A 25,291-nucleotide genomic window follows, 5' to 3' on the forward strand; every position below is an offset into this window, starting at 1 on the left:
CTTTAAAAGCCCGTTTTATTTTTCCTATATAAAAATACAGTACTAACAGAGTGCTGCATAGACAATTCCCTTTGTGTAACAAGTACAATAAAAATTGGAACTGATAGTGGTTGTGACAATGCGAGGTAGTGGCAGCTATACCAGAGAAAGTAGGGCATTGCATGTGTAGCATATGCTAGCATAGCTAGCTGGAGTTTTGTAAAGAATGTTATGTCATTTGTATATCAGACTGATTTGTACTGATGCTTCTGTTAAAAATGTATTTGTAAAGTTGCTTGTATTACAAATGTATCAACAGCAGGCCCTGCTGGACAGAAAAGAAACATACATGTATGTAAGGCTGTATTGTGTTTACTGTTGAAATGTATATATGTTAACAGAGGATGCTGGAAGAGAAGGGGTTATGCTCAGACCATCTTACCTTAAGAAAAATATGTTAAAATTCACTGGCCTGAGTGCAGCGGAGACGCAATGTCTGGTCTGGGATCCTGCTCTTATTATCCTTAGTGGTGAACTAATTGCTTCCCTTGGGTGCCAGAGAATGGCTGGTTAGTTTCTACAAGAAGGGTGAAAGTATTTGGAATTGTTTTACAGTCCCCAGATGCCTTAGCAAACATCTAGGTGTCTGTCTGAGTCTTCCCATTTGTGATATTTTTTTTATATTTCATGTGAACTGGAACTCTGGTGTTTATTGCAAATAGATATTCAGTATTATGTTTCCTATTTTATTTATTATTAAATATATCTATACCTTTCATTGTGGCTGGTCTTTTAGAAAATAACGCAAGAAATCTCGACAAAACCAAAAATTTAAAAGGGCGAGGCCCATAATCAGGCACAGTTTTTAAATACTGATGATATAGATTTGGAAAGTTGCCAGAATAACAGGTTTTCACATAAGCATGCATTTTCTAGAGAATATGAAGTCTGAAATTCAGATTTGTCTTTTAGAGACTTGAGTCCTCAGTGGTTGAGTGGTATGTCTAACAAAAGTGCCTTTTTCAGAGACAAATTTATTTATTAGTCCCATAGACCAAAACATAATATGTTTGTTTATCCTTGTGAGTAAACTTTAGATCCTTTACAGCTGCGATATGGATCTACAAGACAAAATGCTGTATGTATGGGCAGTTGTTTTGCATAGCCAGTCATCCAAGATGCTTTTTTTTTTGGGGGGGGGGGGGCAGGGAACTTGTCAAGACTGATTTCTAGAGATGTCAGTCAGACATCTTACTTAATGACCTTTTTGTGTATTTAGCAGTACTGTGCATGTAAGATGAAATGGAAGGTTTTTGAAATGTGTGTAAGAATTAGCTTTTTTAAGAGTCCTTTATTCAGTCATTCCAGTAATTTAAAGAAAAATATATATAAACACACACCATGGTATATGGTTTTATTTTCAGGTTTAAACCGAAACTTGGAGGTTTGCATAATGCTTAACGTATTTACCTCGCAAATGCAAAGTACAGGGTCTGATTCTCACATTTGGTCACTAGCTAGTTATTAACTAAGCATGTAATAGTCTGCAGATTGTCTAGTATTTACCAGTGAACCTTTTATATTTTAATTGACTTGTTAAATTTGCAGAAAATGTTGAGCCTTACCAAACTGCATTTATTAATGTAATAGTTTGAAAGCTAGTTCAGGCAAGCTTTTCATTTGAGTGCAACAGTTTTTTTTTTTGCTACACAATCTCTTAAAAACATTCATATACTGTACTTATATGAAAGCAGCTTTTTAAACACAGTCCTTTCACTTAGATAGTACTTGGTCATGCTAGTAGTGTTTGCATTGTTGTCTATCTTTTTTGATTAAGGTAACACAGCCTTTATGGTGTGATTCACATTCAAGGATGTTATAACTTTATAGCAGGTATAAAAAGAAAGCATAGTCCATACATGATGAGGTCTGTTTCTCATGTTACTCAGTAGTGTTAAAATACTATGGGTCCAGTTCCAAACGACTTTGTGTGTAAGTGACTTTGTTAGGTGTTAGCCTGGTTTTTATAGATAATGCTTTTTTCTTAGGTAGGTACTAGGCTATTGGCCCCAGGGGCCTATATAAGCCTAGCCAAAAAGGTATCCTGGCTTTCGCCACCCAAGAAAATTATTTTCCTGTGCTCCTGTTGAACAAAGCCACAGAGGTGATCCCCGGGGTGAATTTCCTATTTCCTAACCAATCATCAAGATTTTTCTTGAAGAGTGCTAATGAGGAGCTTTGTTTGATATAGATAGGTAGTTTGTTCCAGAGTATGGGAAGTCTCTGGGAGAGAAATCTATCCCTCCAGCATGTTCTGTTTATTGAAGTGACAAGATTTAGGTCCCTAGAGCGTGTAGCTCTGAGGGACTGGGATTTCTTTAAGTGGAGCATGTCCAACAGCTCTGGGTTTCACATAGCTTTGTATGTTAGGCAGAGATCACCTCTGAGTAGGCGATATGTGACGGAGTAAAGCTGGAGTTTTTTGAGACCGTCTTTCCAGAGTAAGTCACTTACACCAAGAGCAAGTCTTTTTACAGTCTGTCTGGTTGTGTGTAGCTATATATAGCTATTGTGTTGCTAAATGAACACAGAAGTCTGACATGTTGCTTTCCTTTTTCTATTGTAGGAGTGATTTCTTAAGTCTACCATTTCAAGCTATTGAGTGTGGTTTGTCTGAGGTTGCTCCTGTTGGTGAGTTGAAGTTACCCACAAGCATTTTATTTTATTCATTTTCTGTTATGTTTTAGATATTCATTTTCATTCACTGTGCCATTTTACATTTAGATGTATGTGAAATAGATTACAATGTAATATGCTGGAGCAAAGGTAAAGCTTCTTTTGAATGTGTAATACAGACTGTATCTCGTGTGTGTGTGTGTGTGTGTGTGTGTGTGTGTGTGTGTGTGTGTGTGTGTGTGTGTGTGTGTAGATATATATATATATATATATATATATATATATCTGTGTGTGTGTGTCTATAATATGGGTATACTTAAAATATCTAAAAACCCAAATGTCAGCATTGACACACAAAAAATATATAAAAAAGTTAACAGTGAGCTGCACATGTTTTGTATAAAAAAAGGTGGGGGGGCACTCCTGCTAATTGAATGTTTCAAATTCTAGATCACACAATATCAGGGAAAGTGAGAATTAAGCAGTCTTATACAAATATTGATCAGCTGTATAGTTGATCAATCTGTGCTGACCATACTGAAAGCCGAGTTAAATAACTGTTGATAATGAGACCACAGTAGATCATTTCAAAACTTTTCCCACCTTTAATGTGACCTATAACCTGTACAATTCAACTGAAAAGCAAATCTGTTAGGGGAAAAAATATAAAAAATAAAAAACGTACAATAAGCTGGTTGCATAAGTGTGCACACCCTTAAACTAATACTCCGTTGAAGCACCTTTTGATTTAATTACAGCATTCAGTCTTCTTGGCTAGGAGTCTGTCAGCATGGGACATCTTGACTTGACAGTATTTGCCCACTCTTCCTTGCAAAAGCACTCCAAATCTGTCAGATTGCAAGGGCATCTCTTGTGCACAGCCCTCTTCAGGTCACCCCACAGATTTTCTATTGGATTTATATTTGTGCTCTGGCTGGGCCATTCCAAAACTTTAAATCTGATGATGTTAATCTTCTTTCCATTCATGACTGATGGGTTCAGTTCCGAGCCCTCAGAACCAAGTTGGTCTTTTTACCAAGCTCGCGCCAGCCAAAAAACTTTCAAGCTAAGTCTCTTTCCAAAATGTCCTTCTCCCTGTTACCTCAGATCTCATTTGCTGCATAGCAGTAAAGCTGCGTTTCAGCTGAGCTCTCAGCTAAGTAGAACTTTATTTGATATTTGTGTGGAACATTTTTGATATCTTCATATTTTATTGTGAGAATAGTATTTCTAGTGTTTTTTCTTCTGTCTTTTCCCTCTCTACTCTACCGGTTGTTACCATTGGTAATCCTTCAAGTACCATTGTTGATACGGCCTTTCCTCCCTTACCCTTGTGGTATTTCTTCAATACCATAGCTGGTATTGTCTTTCCTGTTTAACCTATTATCTTTGGCTTTTAGTAAGGTGTTTCTTTCTCTTCACATGCCACTGTATTACTGTAATTGTGACTTTTTTGAACAGTGTTTGACTTTGTTCTAGTTGGATTATATGGTTGGCCTGTGGTTTCTTTTCTATCAAGATGTTGGATAAGAAGGGTACTTCAGGTTTTAAGCATTGTGCTTCAAGTAATGGCAAGTTACCTAATAGTGATTCTCACAGTGACTGTGTATACTGTTTAGGAGTGCCCCACCTTTCGGTGCAGCCACCGTGTGATGTTTGTCAGAGTTTGAGCCAAAGCATTCTTAATGAGCACAAAAATAAACTAATTTTGAAAGGGTTACTCAAGTCTCCCTTCTCAGAAGCCATATCTGCGATGGAGGTCTCATCCCCTCCTACTAAAGACAAAAAGAGATCCCACTTGGTTCCCTCCTCACCATCGGATGATCAGGGCAAGCTTGGGAAATCATAGGCCCCAAAGTTATCTTTGGAGCATAAATCTGCCTCTACGGCTCCATCTTCCTTGGCTCTGAGCATCTCAAAACCTTTAATACCGCCTCCAGTTTCGGCACTGGTCCTGCCTCCAGCACCAATCATAGACCTTACTATGCCTATTTCGACTTCGGCACCTGTGGCCACTTCGGCTCAGGGCACACTTTTGACTATTTTATTAGTTTCCATTTTGGAACCGACCATTTCAGCTCTGAGTGCACTGTACCAACTTCGCTGGATTTGACCCTTTTACTTCCGGTCTTGAAGCTAGAGACTTCAGTGCTGGCAGCCCTTGCACCATGGACCCGATACTCCCCTTCCGTAGATCCTTTTCTGGCCCAGGTGTATAGCCCTTTCATTGAACGTTCTGACTCCACTTCCAGAGTATCCACTAGATCCACCAGGAGCCTGTTGGAACATTAAGTTGTGTGTCTTGTGGACCAGCTGTTGTTAGCCAGGGGGATCCCCACTCTTTCTAAGTCCCATTCACTTGCAGGACTTGGGTGACCTATCCACGGACTCCACCTTACACTCCTTTGACCATCTCAGTTCCGAAGCCTTCTGCTCCGACATCCGGCATGGAACCCATCACCTTGGTGCCTACAGTGCATCTCACTCCGGCTCTGAGTTTGCCCTTTGGTCTTTGGTTCCCTCTGAACCGGTCCTTCCTCAATCTGTGGATTGGGGGGCAGGCGCTTTGGCCTGCGGCATGGAGCTGTCTTTCTCCTCTGTTCCATTCTCGATGCCGATAGCCATGTCTGCTCCGATCCTTCTTGAGGCTCCACCCGTGAGAGCAGATTTCATTGTCTGCTGCATACTTTTCTAGCTAGTTTCACTGTGTGTGAGGTATTAACTGGAAATTTTCTACATTTGTTAAGCATCTGTTTGGGTTTGTTTGTTCTGATTTTTTTTTTCTTTCTTGGTGGGTTTGCAGTTGCCCACTCCTATTGTAAATTTGATCTGGGACACTCCTCCCAATTTAATGTCATTACCTCATTCTACCTAATACAAGGAGAACATTTGAGAAGGCCAACCCAATTAGTATCTTAACCTTGAATTATCTTCTGCTCCTCCTTTCTTCCTTTCCACTTTACAAAAAAAAATTCTAAGCTTGTTTCCTGCCTTTCCTGTAAGTAGTCTAGTCCAGATACAGATTTGCTGTATCCAGGACTGTTTGTAAGTTTCTGAGCCCCCAAGCCTTTCTGTGTTGGAGGGAAGCCTTCTAGCTTATCATTGGGAGTGCTAAGCACTAGGTAGCTTATCTAAAAAAAAAAAAAAAAAACCTTTATGCATCGCCGCTTTGCTAGGGTTAAACTATTCTCGGTGCTATGAAGTGTGCTCTTCGAATTTTCCCTTAGAACTAGCCAGTTTTTTAGTAATCAGATCTGTTTCTTTGAGCTCAGCACTTGTTCAGAACTCATTGTAAGCGCTAAATAAGCTACAAATACTACAGCGCTCAACTTTCCTCACTTGTCTAGGGAAAACAGTTTTTAGTACTTAATAAGCACATATCCAGGCATGTCTAAGGGTCAGCTCCCGGTGTTTTCTCCTGTCTACTTGATGAATCTGGGCATCTTGGGGCAATGCAGCAGTTGCCTCATGTACACAGACAACCCTCTCCTCCTACCACCCAACACTACAACCTGTGAGAGATGCACTTGTATAGCCAAACTGGAAGCAAAGTTCTCTTCACCCAAGACTGGACTAGACAGTCAAGAGGAGAGGGTAAACACTTGCACCACACCACAGTCATCACATAGTCCCTCAAAACCTACACCACCAAAACACACTCACAGAAACACAAAACACACAACTACATTCGCAGAGGCTCTCAATAAAAATCTGCCCAAACAACAGGGACTTCCAAAGCAGAAACGCAAGCAACCTCCACCCCCCCAACTCAACCCAAATTACACGTAGCCCACAAACTCAGTGTGCCACTCAACCACAGCTCATAAAGCATAACAACATACCTAACACTCTAGTCATAGGTGACTCTATAGTCAGGCACACTGATCCACTCACCAGGCTAAACAAGGAGAAAGATACTGTCAGCTGCCTGTCGGGTTCCAGGATCCGCCACATAACACACGCACTCAGGTCACTCCACAATAAGTACAAATATGACTCTGTCATTGACCATGTTGGTGTGAATAACCTGAGATGTACCTCCCTGGGCTACATGAAAAAAGACATGGAGGAGCTGTCCGATCTTGTAGCCCAGGCAGGTATGACCCTAGCCGTGAGTAGCATCCTGCCATCACCCAGAATGATACCACAGTACAAGGACAAAATTATTGACTTCAACAATTGGCTAAGCTTCTGGTGTCATTCTAAGGAGATCCAGTATCATCTGTCTGCCTGGGATGACATGATTGACCGACCACAATGCCTTGCCAGAGACGGCCTGAACCTGTCGCCCTTGGTATTCTGGATACTGGCTAAGGCTCTTGCCACACCTTTAGTGCCTTTTTTAGGCAAGGTTCAAATGACAAATTCACCACGGTAACAGGAACAAGCAAGCAAAATGTGTGTGTAATGCTACTCACTGCTAGCAGTCTAAACCTCAAAATGCACTCACTCGAGGCACTCCTTAAAATGGAGAACATCGACATCTGTGCAGTGACAGAGACCTGGTTCAAGGCTCCAGAGAGCACTCCTGCATTACCAGGCTGTTAGTCATAACATACCTTTTGGCCACCTAACCTGGACCAAAACACTAAAAGCGGAGAAGTGTCCATATTCATTAGGGATATGCACACCTCCAGGCTAGTTGCTCAGCATAATGCATCCGAGGTTATCCAAGTGCAACTAACTCTGGGCAAAACTGCAATCCAAATTGTAGCTTGCTGCAGATCTCCCACAATGCCCCAGAATTCCCACTCCTCATTTCTTGATACACTGGAAAGTATTAGGGTACAACCTAACACCCTAATAATGGGCGATTTCAACTACCCCACCATTAACTCGGAAAACTACTCCTGTACCATCTCTTTTGCTCAACGTTTTCTGGAATTCATAAATTCCAGTCCCTTGAATCAACTTATCCACACCCCCACCAGGGGCAGCAGTATCCTAGACCTGGTCATTACCAACATTGACAACCGGTGTTCCACACCAGAGGTCAATTCCTCGGTCAGATCCGTCCACAAGCTAATCACCTTAGACATCCACATCCCGCCCCCACCCCCCATTAGGGAAACCACTGTAAAAAAATTCTCCAAAGCCAACTTCACGCTTCATAAGACAGAAATGGCAAACTTCATGACACCCATGCAGGCAGGCAATAGAGGTACAACTGCTGAATCCTACACAAATGCACTTTATAAGCACTTACACGAGTGCATGGATCATGCAATCCCTAACAGAACCAAGATGCCATCCTCCAAAAAAAGGAAGCCAGTCTGGTGGTTCCCTGCCATAAACAAACTCTATAACAGAAGATAGAAACTGTTGCAAAAAAGAGTAAAATCCCATGATTGGAGGAACTCCCTGGTCAGCCACAGTAAGAAGCTGAGATCCCTTATAAAATCCTCCAAAGCTAGTTACGAAAGCAAAATTGGCACTGATTCTAAAGACAACCACAAAGCATCTATAGCTATGTCAATAATCTCAATGGCAACACTCAGATCTGCTCTTGAGTTACAGCACAATAGCACTATATATACAGAACCAACTGATATTGCCAACATCCTGGCAGATAGGTTCAGTGCTAACTTTACCCCCCCACCCCCACCCCACAAAGGGCCTATCTCTATACCGGAAGAATGAAAAGTTCCTGTAATCACGGCTGCACAGGTAAAAACCACACACTCCAAAGCCAAGAATACAGCATCCGTGGAACCTGACAACATCCCAGGCTGCGTTCTACACGAACTACAGAACGAGCTGGCATCCCACCTAAGTACCATGTTCAATCATAGCCTTACTTCAGGCTTTGTGCCCACTGAATGGTGCACAGCGATGGTCATCCCACTCCATAAATGGGAAGCCACCATGGACCCCGGGAACTACCGCCCATTAGCCTGATGAGCCTGGTCTGCAAGGCCATGGAATGTATCATCATGGAACTTGTAAACAATGACATTGGTAATCTCCAAACTCTAGGCCCCACCCAGTTCGGATTTGTAAAAGGCAGATCATGTCTCCTAAACCTGATAGACTTCTTTGAAGCAGTCACCAAAGCCATCGAAGGTTGTTCACACAGCCTATCTAGAGCTCGCCAATGCTTTCGACACCATCCCCCACTCTGGAATTATAGATAAACTCACTAAACTATGTATAAATCCGTATGTCACAAGATGTTTTGCCAACTGGCTCACTGACAGAACCCACATTGTGAAAGTAGCAGACTCCAAATCCGACTTCAGACCAGTGACAAGTGGAGTACCACAGGGTTCAGTGCTGGGTCCTCTCCTGTTTGGTATCTACTTCTCTGAAGTACAGGCTAACACAGATAGTCTTTGACTAACAAAGGTCGCAGATGACTGCAAACTAGGAGCCATAATCGAAACTCCTAACAATATGGACATCCTACAAAAAGGCCTCACTGAGACAGATACCTGTTGTCAAAGCCATGGGCTCAAGCTCAGTGCCAAAAAGTGCATTGTCATCCCTTTTGGTAAAAACTCTGTACCCATGAACTACCACATAGGCGGTAGTCTACTTAACACTGAAAGTGTGATAAGAGACCTTGGGACACAGGTGGACAGTAGTCTCTCCTTTGATAATCACTTCTCTCTCCACAGTAGTCAGGAAATCCTTCTACGTGGCACACCTCATCACAGAAGGTTTCTCATCCGGGAAAAAAGAGGTCATTGTTCCCCTCTACTCGTCACTTATTAGACCCATTATAAAATACAGTGCCCCTTTTGGTATGTACCTCACAAAGACATCTATAACTGGAAAGGCCGCAGAAATATCTCACAAAGAGGATTACCGGCCTCAAACAGATGCCCTATGCAGACAGCCTCAAAAAACACCAGTTTTACTCCATTGCATATCGCCTACTTAGAGGCAATCTCTGCCTAACATACAAAGCTGTCAAACCCAGAGCTGTTGGACATGGTCCACTTAAAGAAATCCCAGTTCCTCCAAGCTACACGCTCTAGAGACCTAAACCTTGTCACCACAATAAATAGAACATGCTGGAGGGATAGATTCCTGTCCCAGAGACTTCCCGTACTCTGGAACAAACTACCTATCTATATAAAACAAAGATACTCATTAGCATTCAAGAAAAATCTTGATGATTGGGTGGGAGATAGGAAATTCACCCTGGGGATCACTTCTGTGGCTCTGCGCGACAGGGGCACAGGAAAATAATTTTCTTGGGTGGCGAAAGGCAGGGTACCTTTTTGGCTAGGCTTATATAGGCCCTAGGGCCAATAGCCTAGTGCCTACCTATGAAGAGGACGTGCAAGAGGAAACATATGGACTCACCCAAGAACTCCTTAACTGAAGACATGGACTACGATGATGGTGAAGGGTCCCCGTGGTCACCTCCTGATGACGTCTCCTTTGGAGACATCCTGGAAATGTTAAAGTAGAGAGGAGACTGGAAGCCCTCCAACCCTTCATCTGAGGAGTCCGTGTTCTTGCAAGCTTTCTGCGCCCGGCCTTCTACCTCGTGTGTGACCCTGCCTGCTGACGAACTTGGAAGAACCCTGATTCCATTGAGGCGATCCCTCGGAGACCAGACAAAATTCCTTCCCCTCCTGAGGAGAACCCCCATGTGTCCAAAGGGTTACCAGTCAATGCTATGGTGGTGGCGGCGGCAGCCATGAAAATGGACTTGGCTGAGGAACATCCTGCTGTCCACCTGCCCAACAGGGAGTCCCGGGCGGTGGATAGACTTGGGAAGTGTGTTTTTGCATCAGGGACCTTTGTTATACAGTCCCTGAATTATTTGGCACATTTCACGAGGCTCCAGAGGGACTTGATCTACAAACTCTCTGGGACGATCTCACAGGACAGTTGCCTGATGAGATCTGGGACAAAGTGGCCTTGCAGATCGCAACCCTGGAATCAATATCCAAGTCATCCATGAGGTTGCTGTCACATGCGACCGAAGGGGCAGCGGGTTCGGGCATTGTCATGAGGCGTCATGCCTGGATGCGCATTTGTGACCTCGCAGACCCCTTTAAGTCTTCCTTTCTGAATGCTCCCATCGAAGCTTCGTCCCTTTTTGGTTTAAAAGTAAAGGACATGCTAGCCAGGTGCGAGCAAGATGGAAAGACCCTGTCTGCCATAGGCCTATGGTTTTCCAACCCTCAACGTACCTTCTCCAGGAATCAGAGGAGTGGAAAAATATGGCACAGAAATCTCAGGGTCTTTTCCATGCCGCACGTGGTGATACCCCCAGGGTCAAAGGGTTAACAATTCTGGAAGACACCGCTATAGAAGCAGAGGGGGTCCTCGTAACTAAGGCTGCACAGATTCCTTTTCTGGTCAGCCTTACCAGCGCTCCTGAGAAGCAAGCCCGATTGCTTTTCTCTGGAAGCAGTCGGGGGTCATTTCTCTCTGCATCAAGCTGCCTGGCAATCTATCACCATCGATCATTGGGTGCAGAGTATCATTACCAGAGGTTATACCATTCCCCTTTTTTGTCACCCAAACCTTCCAAGGAAACTTCCCGACATTACACCCAGTAAAAGGGAAGACTCGGCTTCAGAGATCATAAAGCTGTCTCAAAAAAGAGTCATCCAGTCAGTCCCACCAGACCAGCGCGGATCCTGATTTTACTCCAGATATTTTGGTACCAAAAAAGATGGGACTGGAGACCCATTTTGGATCTCAGCAACTTAAACAAGTCTGTCATCCAAACCAAATTCCGGATGGTCATTGTTCAGTCCATTCTTTCCTTTTTAAGAGAAGGCAATTGGATGTGCTCAGTAGATCTCCGTGATGTGTATTACCACATCAAGATGGACAAACGCTCCAGGAGTCTGCTTCACTTCTGGTTAGGACCCAGTCATTACCAATTTTGTGCCCTGCCGTTAGGTCTCTCTACAGCTCCCGGAGTGTTCACAAAATACATGGCAGTGCTCACAGCTCACTTCAGACTAAAAGGATTCCAGGTGTTTCCATATCTGGATGACTGGCTCCTCACTGCCCCCACTGAGCATCTTCTCGTAACAGCACTGCATTACACTCTCTGGAAAAATTGTTGGGAATAACAATACATTGGGAGAAATCAAACCTTGCTCCTACACAACAAATAGAGTTCATTGGAACAGTGTTCAGTACTCAGTCCTGCCTGGTATCACTCCCAATTCACAGACTCCACCAATTGAGGCTTCGGTTCCGAGTGATACTCAAACAAAAGTCTCAGCAAGGGAAGTTCTTCAGGCCCTTGGATCTATGGCAGCTTCAATCCCAATAATGCCTCTAGCAAAGCTGCATATGCGGACCCTGCAATGGCTCCTTATTTGTTAGTGGTTCCCATCACCCCCATCAGTTGCCAGATTTGTATAACCAACCCCTGCAAACAAGACCTCCTTTGGTGGATGAGGCCAAACTCAGAACTTTGGAGTCGCCCATTTCAGTCCAGTCAGCCCACAGCCATTGTGACCACGAATGCTTCCCTGATTGGGTGGGGGAGGGGGCTTTTCCAGGGAAAGACTGTCCAAGGCACATGGTCCACTTTAGAGGCCTACCTGCATATCATTGTTCTGGAACTGAGAGCTGTGCTGTTAGCATTGCAGGCCTTTCATTCGGCTCTTCCTTCCAGGACAGTTGGAATTCAATCAGACAATATGTCAGTGGTCTGGTATATCAACAAGCAAGGAGGAACCAAGTCCTTCCCTCTTTGTCGAGAAGCCATGAGAATTTGGCAGTAGGCAATAGCTTCCAACTGCTTTCTGACTGCAATGCATATCCCGGGGAGCTCCAACATTATTGCCGACAAACTGAGCAGATGCATCCTCATGCCTCTCGAGTGGTCTCTCAATCCCGCGGTGGAGACAGAAATCTTCAGCCACTGGAGCCAGCCTTGCTGTGATCTATTCGCCTCCCAATTGAACAGCAAGTGCAGCAGCTATTTTGCCCTATTTCCTCCGGAGGGGGAGTCACCGAGGGACACACTCTAATCCACGATTGGCCCACAGGACTTCTTTAAACTTCTCCTCCCATCCCACTGATTCCTCAATTTCTGAAGAAAGCTCTTTGATTGAGATGCAAGGTGATCCTCATAGCCCCATTCTGGCCTCGACAAGTTTGGTTCCCCCTTCCTTTGGCCTCACCTTCTATACCCGCCATGGATTCTGGACCCCCTACCAGATCTGATTACTCACCCCCAAGGGTTGAATCACCCAAATCTGTCAACTGTCAAGCTGACAGCTTGGTTTCTGCACTTCCACTAGTCGCCAGGCAAGCTAATCTCTCCTCGCCTGTTTGAAACATCATCCTGGCCTCTCATAAACCATCCACCAGAAGACTATATCAGGATAAATGGAAAAGGTTCTCCATCTGGTCCAAGGATAACATGCTAAACCCGTATTCTGCTCCAGTAACTGCAGTGCTTCAATACTTGGCTAAGTTTTTTGATAATGGAGCTTCTGCTTCTACCATATGAGTACATCTAGCGGCAGTTTCCAATTTCCACAGTGTTATAGATGGCACTCCTCTTATCTCTTACACCTGTGCAACACCTTCCTCAAAGGGACCTCTCATATCACACCTCCTGTCAGACAGCCCGTGGAACCATGGAACCTCACTGTAGTCCTTCAGTCTTTGATGCAAAAACCTTTTGAACCTGCAGCGAAGTGTGACCTAAAGTTTTTGTCTTGGAATTCCTTGTTCTTGGTAGCCATCACGTCTGCCAGAAGAGTCTCAGAGCTGCAGGCATTGTGTATAAAGAGGCCTTATCTGGTGTTTCATAAAGACAGAGTATCACTTCGGACGAATCCAGCCTTCCTTCTCAAAGTTGTTTCTGAATTCTCCGTAAACCAGACCATTGATTTACCAATGTTTTTTTCTGAATTTTGCCAATAGAGGAAAGTACTGCCTCCACTCTTTAGGCATACATAGACAACTGAGATTTTACCTAGACAGGACCAAACTTATCCGTAAATCAGAACAGCTTTTCATCTCCTTTTCTGGACCCAAAATTGGACAGGCTGTTTCCAAGGTTACATTATCAAAATGGCTTAGGGACTGAATATGTTTCATCTACTCCCTCAGTAATGAACCTATGCGAAAAGTTAAAGTTCACTCCACTAGATCTGTGGCAGCATCTGTAGCTTTCCATTCCAGAGATTCCATGGATGACATCTGCACAGCAGCTAGCTACTTGGGCTAAGCTTCATACCTTTATCAATCATTGCAAATTGGACTTGCTCTCCAGAGGGAGAGCTGCCTTCGGCTCAGTGATACTCAGGAATGTTCTTCCATAAGGGCTGCCCATGGACCTCAAGGTAGCTTGGCATTCTGTCTCATCAGTGATGAATGAAAGAAGATGAACAACATCAGATAAAAAAAGTTATGTCTTACCGTAATGTTCCATCTGTGTTGTTCATCTTCTTTCATTCATCACTTCCCACCCCCCTTCCCCCTCCAAAGGCTCCTGGGGGATGCTTTGGGTCTAAGTGAGGTCCCTAGGGTATTTGTGCAGATGTGGCCTCTGCTTTACTTCTCTTTCTCTAGCAAACTATCTGAGGTAACAGGGTGAAGGTCATTCTAGGTAGAGACTTAGCTCGAGAGTTTTCTGGCTGGCGCAAGCTTGGTAAAAAGGCCTACTCTGTTCAGAGGGTTCGGAACCGAACCCATCAGTGATGAATGAAAGAAAATGAATAACACAGCTGGAACGTTATGGTAAGACATAACTTCTTTTTTTCGTCTGGTGAAGTCATTCTTTTCTTGATTTGGATGTATGCTTGGGGTCATTGTCATGTTGAAAGGTGAAATTCCTCTTATTCTTCAGCATTCTAGCAGACGCCTGAAGGTTTTGGGCCAAAAATGACTGATATTTGGAACTGTTTATAATTCCCTCCACCTTGACTAAAGCCCCAGTTCCAGCTGCAGAAAAGCAACCCCAAAGCATGATACTGCCACCATCATGCTTCACTGTGGGGATGGTGTTCTTTTGGTGATGCGAAGTATTGTTTTTGCGCCAAATGTACCTTTTGGAATTGTGGCCAAAAAGTTCAGCCTTGGTCTCATCAGACCATAACCATTTTCCACACATGCTTTTGGGATACTTGATGTATTGTTTTGCAAATTTTAGCGGGGCCTGGATGTTTTTCTGTGTAAGAAAAGGATTCCGTGTTGCAACCCTACCCCATAGCCCAGGCATATGGAGAATGTGGGAGGTTGTCAGATGTAGTACACAACCAGTACATGCCAGAAATTCCTGAAGTTCCTTCAGTGTTGCTGTATGTCTCTTAGCAGCCTCCATGACCAGTTTTCATCTTGTCTTTTCATCAATTTTGGAGGGACATCCAGTTCTTTGCAGCGTCACTATTGTCCCATATTTTCTCCACTTTTTGATAACTGTTTTCACTGTGTTCCATGGTATATCCAATGCTGTAGAAATTTTTTGTACCCCTCTCCTGACTGATAACTTTCAACAATGAGATCCCTTTGATGCTTTGTAAGCTGTCTGAGAAACATGGCTTTTGCTGTAGCAGGCAACTGAGTAAATGTCAGGAAAATCTTACTAGGACAGCTGAACTTTATGTTGGGTTAATCACAGTCTCTTTAATTTATGTCAGGTTTGTACCCAGGAAGACTCAATGCTGTAATTAAATCAAAAGGTGCTTCAGCAAAGTAATAGTTTAAGGGTGTGCACACTTATGCAACCAGTTTATTGTATGCATTTTATTTTTAATATTTTGTCCCCCTAAAAGATTTGTTTGTTTTTCAATTGAATTGCACAGGTTATAGGTCACATTAAAGGTGGGAAAAGTTTTGAAATGATTTATTGTGGTCTTGGTCTCATTTTATTATATCACAAAAACCTGGCATTTTAACAGGGTGTGTACACTTTTTATATCCACTGTAGTTTGCAGTGTCAAGCACTGACCCCAGAGTTGCAAACCTGATACTCCTGACATTCCTTTATAGTCTCACTCCAACTGTCTAATTAATAAAAAGGGTATGTTGCCATGGATATGAACTTTCCCACTATCTCTGTTACCAGCTTGGTGGATATGGACATCCTGAGGCAATGTAGAAATTGCTTCATGTCTACTGACAACCAGTTAATTCTCAAACTGATATGGTATGTGAGATAGTACACAATGTCAATAATGTTGTCAGTAGTACATATGCTGCAGTTGCACCCACCACATAAAATTCAAACCAGACATATACACCCACATCTGCTGAGGCATGTAAATGTAACCTTCCTAAACCCCAAAGACTTCCTTGATGAAGTACACATAAATACCCTCAGCAGCCCCGAATGCACTCTTTCAAAGCACCCACATCAACACATACAGTTACATCTCATGGAGTCTGTTCTTCTAAGCCCATAAGGCAAGCCACCATGCAGTTTTACATTCTGGTCATTGGAGAATTGGAGACTCCATCATGAGATGCACTGATGTCCCTCTCACCAGGTTGAGTAAGGAGAAAGTCACGGTCAGTTGCTTATCATGGGCTAGGATCTGCCAAATTACGCACATATTCAGCTCATTGGACCACAGTTACCATTATGACTCAGTGATAGTCCATGTGGGTGTAAATGATCTGAGACATACCTCCCTAGATTGTATGAAGGGAGACATGTCCCAGGCTGGTGTGAGCCTAGCGTTGAGCAGCATTTTACCTTCTCCATGGATGATGCCACAATACAAAAAAAAGATGAATGACTTTATTAATTGGCTTGGTTTCTGGTGTAATACTCATCCCCCAGGCAAAAAACTTCTTTCATTCAGCCTCGCTCGCCTCTGGAACTCCTTACCACCAAACATCCGCACCACCTCTAACCACTCTACCTTTAAGAAGTCTCTTTTCCTACACCTAGCATCACAGTGGGAATGCTCTTGCTCCCACCCCACATAACTAACTCTACTTAATGTCCTTTAATATCACATCCTTCTTTTAGCTACTATACTTGTTCTCTAATTTTTATTAATTTTTTGCATTGTCCTATTGCTAACATGTTTTTTCTCTCAATGTATTAATTGTTATGACTGCTATTATATATCTGAATAGTTTCACATTATTCTGACTACATTGTATTAATAACGTTCTGTCCCTAGACTGTCTCTGTCGAATATTATATGTATTTTGTTTTTTTTTTGTCTGGAGCTTTTCTCCCCAGGACTCCATTGAAAACGGGTTCTTTAAGGCCCAATGGACTATCCTGGTAAACCAACTGCAATAAATAAATAAACAAATAAATAAATAAATAAATTCTAAGGGGGTGCAATATCTGTCAGCATGGAAGGTGGTGATCAACAGAACACACTGCTTTGAAAAGCATAGTCTGCACCTCTCACATCTAAGCTTTTGAATATTCGCTAAAACATTGTCTTCCCTCATAGTGCCTTTTTTAGGCAGTGCCAAACTGAAAGTACTTCTGACATAGGAAATCAAAACCAAAAAAATCTAAAGGTATTACTGCTCAGTGCTAAGAGTCTAAACAAAAAACTCCACTCCCTAGATGTTCTCCTCACCCTAGAGAATGCTGATGCCTGTGCAGTCACTGAGACATGGTGAAATGCCACAGAAAGCACACCGACAATGCAAGGTTATAATGTGTTTCACACATTTAGATCAATTACTACACAGACCGGGACTAAATGTGGAGGTGTCTCAGTTTACATCAAAAATAAATATACCTCAAGGCTGGTCAAAACAGTACAATGCACTTGAGCTACTCCATGTTCAAATTACCATAGGCAAAATCCAATACCACTTCCTTGCAAGCTGTAGGTCCCCCTCTTTGACCCAGGAAACACATGCCATGTATTCAAACTTATTGGAAAAACACACCATCCAACCCAATACCATATTCATGGGTGACTACCTCGCTGTTAACTGGGAGTCTTATAGAACACCAAACATACAGGCACAGACATTCCTGATTTTTGTAAATACAAACTCTCTGGACAAGATTGTCATTACCCCAGCCAGGGGGGCAACCACACTGGATCTGGTCCTCACTAATATGGGAGAATATGGCATACCCCATCATGTAATGTCTTTTCTGGTAAGTTCAGAACACAAAATGGTCTCCTTTGAAGTAAAAAATAAAACCTGGACCCCTAGCTAACCCTGGAATATTCAAAAACTACACTAAGGCTAACTTGCTACTATTAAGTGCTAATCTGGCAAAATGTGAAGCCCCATAAACCCTGAGAACACTGCTGCCTATGCAGAACTGTTCACAGAAACCCTATACAAGCATGTTAATAGCTGCACCCACCAGGGAAAAGTACAGAACTAACTCAAAAAACAAGCTACCATGTGGAATCACAAAATCAATAGGCTGTATAACAGAAGAAAATCATGGCAAAAATTATGAGGTGCAGCACCCAGCAGGATAAAAACACTCTCATCGAACTAAACAAACAACTCAGATGATGAATAAAGTCTACCAAAGCCAAATTTGTGGTACATTTATCTTGCCAGGCCAAGGACAACCACAAGGCATTCTGTAGCTGTCTCTAAAACCTCAAAGACAGTATATAATTGTGTGCACAACTCATTGTAAATGGAGCCACTTATACTGAGCCAGAAGATAAAACAAACCTGCACTTAATTTTAAATCGTTTTTTTCTTAAAACTTGCATATTTTCTGTCCTTGACCTAGCACTCTTGTGTGGGGTCATTTACTGCACTGTTATAACTTGATATTACTTGTGAACCTCTGCTATCTCTGTAAAAAACAAAAACAAAAAAAAAAATCTTGCTTTTTTCCCACTTTTCTGAGAGTTAAAAAAGTTCAGTTACAGGCTTGCTGTTCCTGAACTGTTTGAAAGTTTCTGTGAGGCCATTTTTGCTTGGGCTGAAGGAGGGTCTCTGTGTTCATCAGTGGCAGTGACTAACATTGAGCAGCTTCCCTGCCCCCCGGAGAGGTGGTTACTGACTTGAAACTGTAGTTTTATTGGCCACTAGGGGTCATTTCCATAACTCCTTCATTTGTCCTCAGAGGAGTGGTTTAAGGCAGTAACTTGTAGTTTATTGGCCATTTTGGGTCATTTCCTGTCTTTTCCAGCCCCTGCTATAAAGCACGCTTTAGCAATTAGTGATTTAGCTCGGAGTTGCCACTGTTGCACACTAGGGCAGCTCCGGTTAAGCAGGTTTAAACTATTCGGGCTACCTAAAGTCCACTCTTCAAATTTTCCCTTAAAACTACCTTCCTCGAACTATACTACTGATCTAATCAGCTTATCCTATAATTAAAAGATCATCTCTACTTGACTCCAAGTAGACTATTCTCTATCTGTTAAATGTAGCACTTGCTCCTACAGTACTTATTACCTTGATACGGCACTCTTGTCATAGATAGCACCCCAAAAAGGCAACCCCCCATTTCTTGGTCACCCACGTCCCCGGAATCTTTTTAAAGTTTTTTGTCTATTCCTTCTAGCATGTCGAGGGATCAGTTGCTAGTGTCCTCTCCTGCTCAGCTGGTTAACCTGGGAATATTGAGGCAATGTTACAATTGCCTCATGTACCTGAACAACCCTCTCCTCCTCCCACAAAACACAAATACATGCGAGAGATGCAACTATCGGCCAAACTGGAGGCTGAGCTCTCTCAACATAGGACTGGCAAGACCAGTCAGGAGGAGAAGGTTACCACACACACTATAGACCCAGTCTCACATAGTACCATTACAACCTCAAATCATACACATAAACAGACAAAGACATACTCGGAGGCTCTGATCAAAAATCTACCAAAACAGCAGAGGCCACCAAAGCAGACACCCAAACAACCACCACCTCAGAACACAACACCTGCAACACATAGACCTCACAGTCAGAGTGTCAAACAGTCACAGCCCTTAAGGCCAAACACAATGCCAGACACACTAGTCATTGGTGACTCCATAGTCAGACACACTGACGTCCAGCTCACCAGACTGAGTAAGGAGAAGGTCACAGTAAGCTGCCTGTCGGGCGCTAGAATCCGCCACATAACGCAAGCACTCAGGTCTCTCAACAGCAGGTACAAATATGACTCAGTCATTGTCCACGCTGGTGTAAGCGACCTGAGGCACCTCCTTGGACTACATGAAAAGAGACATTGAGGAGCTCTCTGATTATGTAGCCCAGGCAGGTATGACCCTGACCTTGAGCAGTATCCTACCTTCACCAAGAATGATGCCACAATACAGAGATAAGATGATCAGCTTTAACAATTGGCTTAAACACTGGTGTCATTCAAAGGGGATCCAGTGTCTGTCTGCCTGGGATGACATGCTGGACAAGCCACGCTGCTTCAAGGGACGGCTTGCACCTGTCACCCTGGGATTCGGATATTGGCAAAGGCTCTTGCCACCCCCATAGTGCCTTTTTAGGCAAGGCTCAAATTCTAAACCTACCACCCTAGAACACAAAAAGGAAAAAACTAAGGGTAATGCTGCTCAATGCCAGAAGTCTAAATCTCAAAATGCACTCGAGGCCCTTCTCAGTATGGAGAACATCGATGTCTGTGCTGTGACAGAAACCTGGTTCAAGGCTCCTGAGAGCACCCCAGCTATCAGCTTTTACCTCATATCATGCGTTCCGGCCCCAAAATCCGGACAATACCAAGAAAGGAGGGGTATCCATATTCATCAAGGACACCCACACCTCAAGACTGGTGGCAACGCACGATGCATCGGAGACCATCCAGGTGCAATTAACCATAGGCAAGACTGCTCTGCAAATTGTAGCATGTTACAGGCCACCCTCACAAACTCAGGAACCTCACATGGCCTTCCTGAAAACACTAGAGGGATAAATGTATCACCAAACACCATCATACTAGGTGACTTCAATTACCCTAATATAGACTGGGAACACTACTCAAGCCCAAACACCCTAGCCCAAAAGTTCCTGGAATTCATAAACTCAAATGCCATGGAACAACTAGTCACCATCCCCACAAGAGGAGATAACATACTTGATCTCATCATCACGAACATGGGAGCACAATGTTCAACACGGAGGTGTACCCCTCACTGGTGAGATCAGACCACAAACTAATCTCGCTGGAGGTCCTCATCCCACCCCACCTGAAATAAAAAGACCACAGTAAAGAACTTCTCAAAAGCCAACTTCACACTTCTAAAGACTAGTGTGGTCTCCTTTAAGGCCCCGAGCGGCGGAAAACAGTACTCAAGCAGCTGAATCACTTACAAATGCCTTCTACCAGCACCTGCAGGACTGCATGGATAAGGCAATCCCAAGCAAAACAAAGACTCTTTGTACCAAAGGCAAGCGTCCAGTCTGGTGGACCCCAGCCATAAACAAACTCTACAACAAAGGAGGAAGCTACTACAAGATAGAGCAAAATCCTTAAAAGGTAAGACACCCTTGATCACTATAAGTAAAACTAAGAGCTCTCATAAAATCATCCAAAGCAAATTTAGAGAGAAAAATAGCTAAAGACTCAAAAGACAATCATAAGGCCTTCTTTAGCTATGTTAGAAACCTGGGAGGAAACTCCCAGATATGCTCAGAGCTAGTTCAAAATGATGTGAAGATTACTGATCCTACAGACATTGCCAACATACTGGCTGACAGGTTCAGTGCAAACTTCTCCCCTCCCCAAAGGAGAGATATCTATACCAAAAGATTGCAGCCCACCAAACATCTCCAGGCCAAGTGAGAACTGCTCTCTCCAAAGCAAAAAACACAGCATCCATGGGACCTGATGGTGTCCCTGGCTGTGTGCTCCATGAACTCAATGAGGAATTAAACCCACAGCTAGGACAGCTGTTTAATCAAAGTCTTACCGCTGGATACGTACCCGGGGGGTGGCGCACTGCAACTGTGGTACCACTTCACAAAGGCGGTGCCTCCACCGACCCTGGAAATTACCGGCCCATTAGCTTGACAAGCCTTATCTGCAAAGCCATGGAGAGGATCATAATGGACCTCATAAATAAAGACATAGGGAATTTGCAGACTTTGGATCCAACCCAGTTTGGCTTTGTCAAAGGCAGATCATGCCTTTTAAACTTGGTTGACTTTTTGAAACAGTCACCAAAGCCATTGATGAGGGAAAGGCAGTCCATACAGCCTACCTCGATCTGGCTAAGGCCTTGATACAATACCCCACTCGGGTATCATTGAAAAACTCATCGGCTTAAATGTCAACCCATACATCACAAGATGGGTTGCAAACTGGCTGAGTGACAGAACCCACAGGGTCAGAGTTGCTGGCGCCATGTCAGACTCAAAGCCTGTCACAAGTGGTGTCCCACAGGGCTCAGTCCTGGGCCCACTCTTGTTTGGCATCTACTTTTCAGTACAAGCAAACACAGGAGGGTTATGGCTGACAAAGTTTGCAGATGACTGCAAACTGGGCCATAGTAGAAAACACATCTGATACAGCTATCCTCCAGAAGGGTCTCACAGAAATGGATAACTGGTGCCAGAGCCACGGCCTAAAGTTAAATGCCAAAAAATGCATAGTCATACCCTTGGGAAAAACAAGGTTACCCCTAGCTACCAAATAGATGGCAATCCACTGAGCACAGAAGAAGTTATCAGGGACCTGGGGACCCAGGTTGATAGTAGTCTGTCATTCGACACCCATGTAGCTAAAGTAGTTAGGAAGACCTTCTACATTGCCCACCTTATCATGAAGGGATTCTCATCTAGATCAAGGGAGGTCATAGTCTCCCTTTACTCATCACTCATCAGACCAATGATTGAGTACAATGCCCCATTCGGAATGTATCTGACCCGACACTTGCAGCAGCTGGAGAGGCCACAAAGTTCCTCACCAAAAGGATAAAGGGTCTCAAAATCTGTCCTATGCTGCCCGACTGAAAGAACTCCAGCTCTATTCAGTCGCTTGCTCAGAGGTGACCTTTGCCTAACATACAAGGCCATGTCAAACCCAGATTTGATGAATATGCTTCACCTCAAAAATCTAGATCCATCAGAGCCACAAGGGCGGAGACTTAAACTTGAGGCTATTAATGTTCAAACTGCTGGAAAGACACACCATCCAACCCAATAGACTACCTCGCTGTACTGGGAGTCATAGAACACCAAACATACAGGCACAGACATTCCTGATTTTTGTTCAAAAATCTTGACAAGATTGTCATTAGCCAGGGCAACCACACTGGATCTGGTCCTCACTAATATGGGAGAATTACCTCAGTGTAATGTCTTTCTCGTAAGTTCACAGCAAAATAATGGGTATAGTTCCCTAGCTAACCCTGGAATATTCAAAACGATAAGGCTAACTTGTAAATGCCCTCGGGCAGATAGCCTAGTATGAACCTGAGAACCCTATGAACTGTTCACAGAAACCTGTGCAACTCATTGTAAATGGAGCCACTTATACTGAGCCAGAAGATAAAACAAACCTACTGGCCAACAAATTAAGCTCCATCTTTACTCCTGTCTCAACATTCCCTCAGGAAATACCATCAAATATAATTCCCCCTGCTGTCACTAGTGAACAGGTCCTTAATGCTCTCACTGAAGCCAAGAACACTGCATCAGTGAGCACAGACAGTACCCTGAATACCTTCTAAATAGCATGAAACATAACCTATAAGGCCCTCTGTAATTGCTATGTTAACTGTAGCCTCCAAACAAGCTTTGTGTCTCATGAATAGAGAACAGCAGCAGTCATCCCTCTGCACAAAGGTGGGCCATCTACAGACCCCGGAAACTACAGACCCATAAGCCTCACTAATCTTATATGCAAAGCCATTGCAAGAATTATCATGGAAATGATCAATAATGATATATTAAATGTCCAGACACTGGACTCTATCCAGATTGGTTTCATCAAGGGGAGGTCATGCCTACTCAACCTGGTGGACTTCTTTGAGAAGGTCAACAAAGCAATGGATGAGGGCAGAATGGTTCACACTGCCTACCTTGACCCGGCCGAGGCATTTGACACAATATCCCTCTCAGACATTGTTGACAAATTTAAGAGGTTAGGTACAAACCTATGTGTCACACAGTGGATCGCCAACTGGCTCACAGACAGGACCCAGGAAGTTAAAACTGAGACCACCTCTACAAAGAGGCCAATCACAAGTGGAGTCCCTCAGAGATCAGTCCTCAGACTACTCCTTTTTGGCTTTTACTTACCTGAAGTCAAGGCCAGTGTCAGTGGTCTGTGGCTGACTAAATTTGTAGGAGCTGTCATTGAATCAAACACCGACACAAATATTCTCCAGGAAGAGGTGTCACAGCTAAACAACTGGTGTCGGAGCCATGAACTAAAACTAAATGCAAAGAAATGCACAGTAGTTTCCTTCAGGAAGTCCTCCATCCCTGTTAACTATTATATTGACAACACACCCTTCAGAGTTGTCCCTGTAGTCAGGAACTTTGGGGCACACATAGACAGTAATCTTGCCTTTGGCCATCATGTTGTCTGCATTAGTGTGGAAATGTCCAACTTATAAAAAAAAGTATTGTATCTATGTCCAAGGATTTCATTCTCCCACTGTATTTGGTATTTGAGACCTGTCATTGAGAACAATTCCCCCTTTGTTATGCACCTAACCAGGCATATCCAACAAATGGAACTTCTACAGAGGTACCTCATTAAAAGAATACAGGGTGTAAGTAAAATGTCCTTTGCAGTCCGCCTCAAGGCCCTATCACTGTATTCTAAGTCCTACAGGCTGTTGAGGGGAGATCTATGCTTATTAATACAGGGCATTGTCAGACCCCACTCTGATGGACCTCCTGCATATCAATAAAATACAGTACCAGGATTACCAGTTCTAAAGACTTAGACCTTTCCTGTGATATAAAATACGACCTGCTGGAGAGACAGGTATGTATCCCAGAGACTTATTGTACCACTACAAAGAGCAAAGATCTAGTACAGCAACCACGACCAGTATTGCCTACTCAAAAAGAACTTTTAATTAAAATAACAAGCATAGGGATAGCACGAGTGCGTGGATTCTGCTATCCCTAACAGAACCAAGATGCTCCAAAAAAAAGGAAGCCAATCTGGTGGTCCCCTGGCATAAACAAACTCTGCAACAAAAGAAAGAAACTGTTGCAAAAAAGAGTAAAATCCCATGATTGGAAGAACTCCCTGGTCAGCCTCAGTAAGAAGCTGAGATCCCTCATAAAATCCTCCAAAGCTAGTTATGAAAACAAAATCGCCACTGATTCTAAAGACAACCACAAAGCAATCTATAGCTATGTCAAGAATCTCAATGGCAACACTCAGATCTGCTCTGAGTTACAGCACAATGGCTCTAAATACACAGAACCAACTGATATTGCCAACATCCTGGCAGATGGGGTCATTGCTAACTTAGCCCCCCCTCACCCCCTAAAGGGCCCATCTCTATACCAGAAGAATGCAAAGGTCCTGTAATCACGACTGCACAGGTAAAAACCACACTCTCCAAAGACAAGAACACTGCATCCATGGGACCAACAACATCCAAGGCTGCGTTCTACACGAATTACAGAATCAGCTGGCATGCCAACTAAGTACCATGTTCAATCATAGCCTTACTTCAGGCTTTTTGCCCACTGAATGGCCCACAGCGATGGTTATCCCACTCCACAAAGGGGAATCCACCATGGACCCCCGGTAACTACTGCCCCATTAGCCTGACGAGTCTGGTCTGCAAGGCCATGGAACGTATCAT

At 43.5% G+C, this 25,291-nt stretch overlaps 1 protein-coding gene across 3 annotated transcripts in view; it reads left to right on the plus strand.

Moving 5' to 3' along the window:
- TDRKH (tudor and KH domain containing) overlaps window positions 1-25,291 on the plus strand; it is a 1,796,665-nt gene that overhangs the window by 1,033,122 nt on the left and 738,252 nt on the right. For all 3 annotated transcript variants that reach the window (XM_044079937.1, XM_044079939.1, XM_044079938.1), the window contains exon 9: window positions 2,606-2,670. In XM_044079937.1, coding sequence (XP_043935872.1) covers window positions 2,606-2,670 — 65 coding nt within the window. The remainder of the gene's footprint in view (window positions 1-2,605; window positions 2,671-25,291) is intronic.

This window comes from Protopterus annectens, chromosome 8.part0 (genome assembly GCF_019279795.1).
Source record: "Protopterus annectens isolate FY-2018-M chromosome 8.part0, PAN1.0, whole genome shotgun sequence".
Taxonomy (NCBI): Eukaryota; Metazoa; Chordata; order Ceratodontiformes; family Protopteridae; genus Protopterus; species Protopterus annectens.